The sequence below is a fragment of the Pongo abelii genome, chromosome 9 (genome assembly GCF_028885655.2).
Source record: "Pongo abelii isolate AG06213 chromosome 9, NHGRI_mPonAbe1-v2.0_pri, whole genome shotgun sequence".
NCBI classification, from domain to species: domain Eukaryota; kingdom Metazoa; phylum Chordata; class Mammalia; order Primates; family Hominidae; genus Pongo; species Pongo abelii.
This window is the reverse complement of record NC_071994.2, coordinates 72,421,550-72,427,363: the sequence shown is the minus strand read 5'-3', so window position 1 is coordinate 72,427,363 and position 5,814 is coordinate 72,421,550. Positions and strand designations below refer to the sequence as shown.

At 36.4% G+C, this 5,814-nt stretch overlaps 1 protein-coding gene across 1 annotated transcript; it reads right to left on the bottom strand.

Annotated features, from left to right (window-relative positions):
- Positions 1-312: 312 nt before the first annotated feature.
- On the bottom strand, positions 313-5,209 carry LOC100936532 (olfactory receptor 52D1-like). Its single transcript, XM_009246744.3, has 3 exons — positions 5,170-5,209; positions 3,692-3,759; positions 313-1,272 (listed from the first exon to the last, which is right to left on the bottom strand). Exons 1-3 carry the CDS (start codon positions 5,207-5,209, stop codon positions 313-315), a joined length of 1,068 nt encoding a protein of 355 aa, XP_009245019.3.
- Between the last annotated feature and the right edge of the window lie 605 nt (positions 5,210-5,814).

Genomic DNA, 5,814 nt, shown 5'->3' with positions numbered 1-5,814 from the left:
GTACATCAGTAAAACTATGAGACTGAAGACTGGGGAGGTGAGGGTGGGAATGAGAATATTTAAAAAAAAAAAGGATCCAACAGATACACAGGGGAAACTCAGCAATCTCTTCAGTATTTACTAAATAAAAAATCTGAAACAACTTGTTGAATTATAATTTTTGGAACTTACAGTAATCTGGTAAATAACAGAACTTTCAGCTAATGAATACTATTCAGTTTATGAGAGTAACAACAGTTAGCTATTTTCCCTACATCATATCTTGCATTTAGATTTATTCTTCAACCATCTCTCTTGGTGATCCAAATAAAATCAAGCAGCTTTGACCCTTAGCACCTTAAGAACATGTTCCTGTATTTTCTTGGTCCTTACTCCATACACAATGGGGTTGAGAAAAGGGGGAATCAAAAGGTACATATTTGCAACGAATATATGAACATGTGCTGGCACGTTTTTCCCAAAACGATGAATGAAAATTGAAAACCCAGCTGTGGAATAGAAAACAAGGATGACACAGACGTGGGAGCCACACGTGCCCAAAGCCTTGAAGCTAGCTTCTCGAGATGGCAGGTGGAATACAGAGCTCAGGATGAAAGCATAGGATACAGCAATGAGAATGACATCACATGAGCCAATGATAGAAGCCATACTGAGGCTATAGCTTTTGGTAGCAGCTATGTCCATACACACCAACTTCACCACAGCCATGAACTCACAGTAGGTGTGGGCAATGATTCGTGTTCTGCAGTAGGGCAGCTGTTTAAGCAGGATGGGATGTGGAGAAAAGAAAGCTACCCCGCAACACACAACAATGATACCCATTATAGTTATACAACTGTGTGTGAGAATGGTGGCGTGGCACAGTGGGTCACAGATGGCCACATAGCGGTCAATGGCCATGGCCAGGAAGAAGCCCGATTCCATGGCAGTAAAGCTGTGGATGAAGAACATTTGGGCCAGGCAAGCATCAAAGGCAATGTCATGAACTCCGAGCCAGAACAGACAGAGCATGCGGGGCAGTGTGGATGTGGAGAGGACCAGGTCAGTGACTGACAGCATGCACAGAAACAGGAACATAGGCTGATGGAGGCTTCTCTCTGCCTTCACCACGGCCAGGATGGTCACATTCCCCACCAAGGCCACCATGTACATGGAGCAGAAAGGAATCCCAATCCAGGCATGCAGGTGCTCTAGTCCTGGGATGCCCATCAGCAAGAAGGTGACAGGAGAGGGATGAGGTGTTGAGAAGAGGCATATTTTTGTTTTCCTTTGCTTTCTTTATGAGTTCTTCTGAAAATAAAGTTGCTATGATAATATGATCACAATCAGATGCTGAAAAATGGGATGGTTTTGTTCAGAAGAATCTTTAATTATCTGTTGTTGTAAGCAATCCAAATTCATAATCTGGAATGTTTAAATTCACTAGGACCAGAATAATAAAATGATTACTTACAATGCACCAAATTGTTATACATTTTATTATTGTACAAATTGTTGTACAAATTGTTGTAATACTGAAAGATAACTCTCTTTTTTTTTTTTTTTTTTTTTTTTGAGATGGAGTCTCACTCTGTTGCCCAGGCTGGAGTGCAGTGGCATGATTTCGGCTCACTACAACTTCCACCTCCTGGGTTCAGGCAATTATCTTGCCTCAGTCTCCTGAGTAGCTGAGATTACAGGCATGTGCCACCATGCCCGGCTAATTTTTGTATTTTTAGTAGAGACGGGGTTTCACCATGTTGGTCAGGCTGGTCTCGAACTCCTGACCTCGTGATCCGCCCGCCTCAGCCTCTCAAAGTGCTGGGATTACAGGTTTGAGCCATGGTTCCCAGCCCTGAAAGATAACTCTTATAAAATGTCATATTATCATAGGGACCTATAAGTCACGTTGTCTATTCATTTACACTAAAATATTTCATCTGTAGAGTCATACTTGTACTTCATCCAACGAATATTTCCTGAGCAGTTTTTCCATAAGAAACAGTGTTCTAGAAACTGGAGATAAATACATTGATATATCAAGGAGGTAACACCGTACAAGGAAAAGGAAGACACCATAAGATGATACATAGTGACTAGTGTGTATGGTTATTAGACTGGGTGGCGTGAGTTGTCACATTGAAGTTGGAACTTGTATGATGGAGCTTTAACTATTCAGAGTCTGGGATATTATGTATTCTGGTAATAAAAATATTAAGAAAAAATGCTATGAAGAAGGAACAAACAGGAATGACAAGGAGGCCAAGGCTTCTAAAAGTTAGGAAGCAAGAAAGAAAATCATGGGAGAAAAGGATTATTTATCCCTTTTATCAGCTTCTTCATGTCTTCACTGTTTCCTCTGCCCATTGTAGAAAAATGTCAGTTATATTAACAGTTATGTGGAGAATATAAAAAATTCTCTGCTTCTTTTCCGTTTACTAGGCCTTTCTGAAAAATACCTATTTTTGTATCAATTAACTGGTCATCAAGTTATGGATGTTATAGGTAACAATCCCATAACTTGTCATGTTTTCCATCTATATTTCATTGTAAGCTCTCCATAGCATTTATTTTATAACATTTTCTTAGTTTTTCCTCTATGTTCCCCTAATCTTAGTTACCAGAAAGCTCTAACATATTTACTGTTTTACCAAAAATGTTGAATCCAGTGTCAAATATGATACATGCTTAGTAAATATCGAAGACCTGTATTTAGTACTACCCATAAATTGGAGCTCAGAGAGAGTATAATTCAGATATCCAAATGTGAAAGATGCAAACTGTTACTCCGAAGGCATAAGAGGTGCCCTTCAATGGTACATGGGTTTGAATTTATAAGTCAATCTCTATGGGATGCTTTCATATCCGTTATAACCAGACATTATTTTAAATGAAATAGGGTCTTTGAAATGCTTCTTCTTTGAGCTCTCCTTCTGTATTTCTCTCATGTGAGTGAGTTTTCCATAAACACAAGAGATCAAGCAGAAGCATTGTAAAATGTTAGTGAGTTATAAAAGTACCTTTTAGAAGGTAGAAGATTTCATAATCCATAATTTAATTGACTTAGAGAATTGAGATAAATTGTCTCTGTCCTTCTCTGTATGAATATGATATTGCAGTTCTTGGTGTACTTTCTAAAATAGGATTAATATAATCTACATATTTGTTCTTTAATTTGCCACCCTAAGTAGTTAATCTGACAAATAAAATATCATGGTTTTTAAAAAAATTTCTGATCACTTATTCATTTCTCTCATGTACCCTTTAAGTAGTGCATAGAATATATCAGTTTGAAATAGATAGATAGATAGATAGATAGATAGATAGATAGATAGATTTCAAGAAAAGGTATTTGTTAACGTTAACCACACTCACTACCTTCCCAACTTCCCATCCTCCTTTATTCTGACTTAGAACATTTCACTATGGAAGTGAATCCTTCTTGTGTACATTTTTTTTTGAGACGGAGTCTCGCTCTGTCGCCCAGGCTGGAGGGCGGTGGCGCGATCTCGGCTCACTGCAAGCTCCGCCTCCCGGGTTCATGCCATTCTCCTGCCTCAGCCTCCCCAGTAGCTGGGACTACAGGTGCCCGCCGCCACGCTGTTGTGTACTTTAATGTGTTGATTTAGAAGCTCAAATTATAACACATGCAAAGTAATTCATTTACTGGATTGGTAAATTGACCTAATACTATCAGTTATCAGTTACTTACTAAAGCAGCTTTCTTATACATCTTCTCATAGTTCCAGTAGATAGTCCAGTCTCCATGACAGAGAAGCCCTGGGATAAAATGGTTAAGCACAAGGCAGGGAGTACGAGGGTTATAGTAGAGAAAGACTGTTACTCACCACAAATACTTCAGTTGTAGACAAACTCTATTATAATTTTCTGTGTTTCCCATCACCCTTCAAGGCAGTGACCTTGGGTAGTATTGCCATTAGCCTCAAGGAGAACCTGATTTCACTATGCAGCAAACAAATTCTTACAAGTATAACATGCACTCATAAGAATTTCAACAGCATTACCTCAAAATATACTTTCCAGAATCACTAAATTATCCCAAGTAGGAGAAAAAAATGAGTTATGTGGAAATACTTGCAAGAGACCAAATTAATTTTAGTGAGTCACATAAAGCCTTCTTGAATAAATGGTACGCAGGCTGGGATGAGAAGAATATTAAAAAAATGGCCTATTGGATTTAAACAGAGATAAAAACAAGGATAGATGTATAATTAAATGCAATTATATAGATATAATAGAGATCTATCTATCTATATATCTATACAAACACACATAATTAATAAGAACAAAAGCATAAACAAAGTTTCATTATAAAGCAATTATGAAATAATGAATTAAAATCTAATATAGTTGAGATTAAAAGCATACAAAGATATTTACATGGGTAAGATTATATGGGCAAACAAGAGTCCCCACACATCAATGAGTAAACTCTTAACTGATACTAAATTTTATAATGTAGTTTCTAGAGCAGAGACTGTCACTTATTAAGTGTTCACTAAGTATACGCTGGATATATAAATGCAATACAGACATTGCAAGAGTAGAGTTGGAAAGCACACACACTCACAGATATACACACTTGTTTACAAAACAATTTTTAGCCCAAGTACTCATGATATAATCCCTCTGATATTGTCTCCCTAAGAATGCCAACCTGTATTTGAGTCTGGTAGTCACAGATAACCACATTTTTGTTCTTTCAATGGATCCACAAAATATGAAATATGCTCAAATTGAGAAAGAACCCTCATGTCTATTAAATCCTTTAAAAAGATATATATTTCCTAGAATCTAGCTGTTTCTTCATTTTATCCATGGAGAATAAAGAAATGTGCATTCCCTCAGTCCAAAAATTAATATAGAAGGTATTTTTTGAGGGAGTCTCATGTCTTTTAAATTTTTCCATTGATATTCAAGATATTCTCTTCCTTTCCATCCCTCTCTCATTTCAAAAAAACCTTAACTAGCTCATAAAGAAACTTATTCAAAGTCAAGAAGCAACCTAAACATGTAGTCTCCATATGTAGCAGCTTCGGCACGGTCATCTCAAGGGATAAGTGAGAATAACATTTGACACAACAGGTCCCTATGGAATCACTGGCAGAGGAGGGAATTTTTTTTTGGTGGTAATGATTGAAAATAGACATAATTTCAGCAATAAATTACCTTTGCAGTCTCGCAGGTTTATGCCTGCAGATGTAGCCATCCCTCAGTAGTTTGAAATATTATGTCAACCACTCACCAGAACCTGTCCTGAATGAAAGTAAAATGACTCAGAACACATTTTTTTCCTTTAATTCACTAATCTAATTTCAATACCAATTTAAGCCAGAAACTATACACAGGAGAAACTCTCCTTTAAAAATAAAAGAGAAGTTAAGACATCCCCAGATAAACAAAAGCTGAGGCAATTTATTATCACTATACCTGGCCTATGGGAAATATAAAAGTGAGTCTTTTATGTAGAAATGAAAGAGGTTAGAGACTGGCAGAAACCCATATAAAAGTATAAAGTTTTTCCATAAGGATAAAACACATGGACAAATAAAAAATTAGTATCATTATTTTTGTCCATAAATTTACTTTGTATTCTTTTACAGAAATTTAAAAAAGCATAAAAATAATTATGAATCCATATTAATGGATACACAGTATATAAAATGTGATAACAAAAACATAATAGAAAAAAACATGGTATGTTTGTATAGGAGGTGAAGCACTAAAGGAGTAGAGCTTTAGTAAGTGAGTTGAAGTTAGGTAGGTATCTGTTTAAAATATATTCTTATAATTGCATTTCCCATTTAGGAAAAA

Excerpts from the sequence above, each read along its gene's own strand:
- LOC100936532 (XM_009246744.3), bottom strand. The coding sequence starts at position 5,209 with ATGGCTACATCTGCAGGCATAAACCTGCGAGACTGCAAAG. Across the intron at positions 3,760-5,169 it reads AAACCTGCGAGACTGCAAAG|GGCTTCTCTGTCATGGAGAC; the intron begins GTAATTTATTGC and ends ATTTTATCCCAG. Across the intron at positions 1,273-3,691 it reads TGTATAAGAAAGCTGCTTTA|CAAAGGAAAACAAAAATATG; the intron begins GTAAGTAACTGA and ends TCATAAAGAAAG.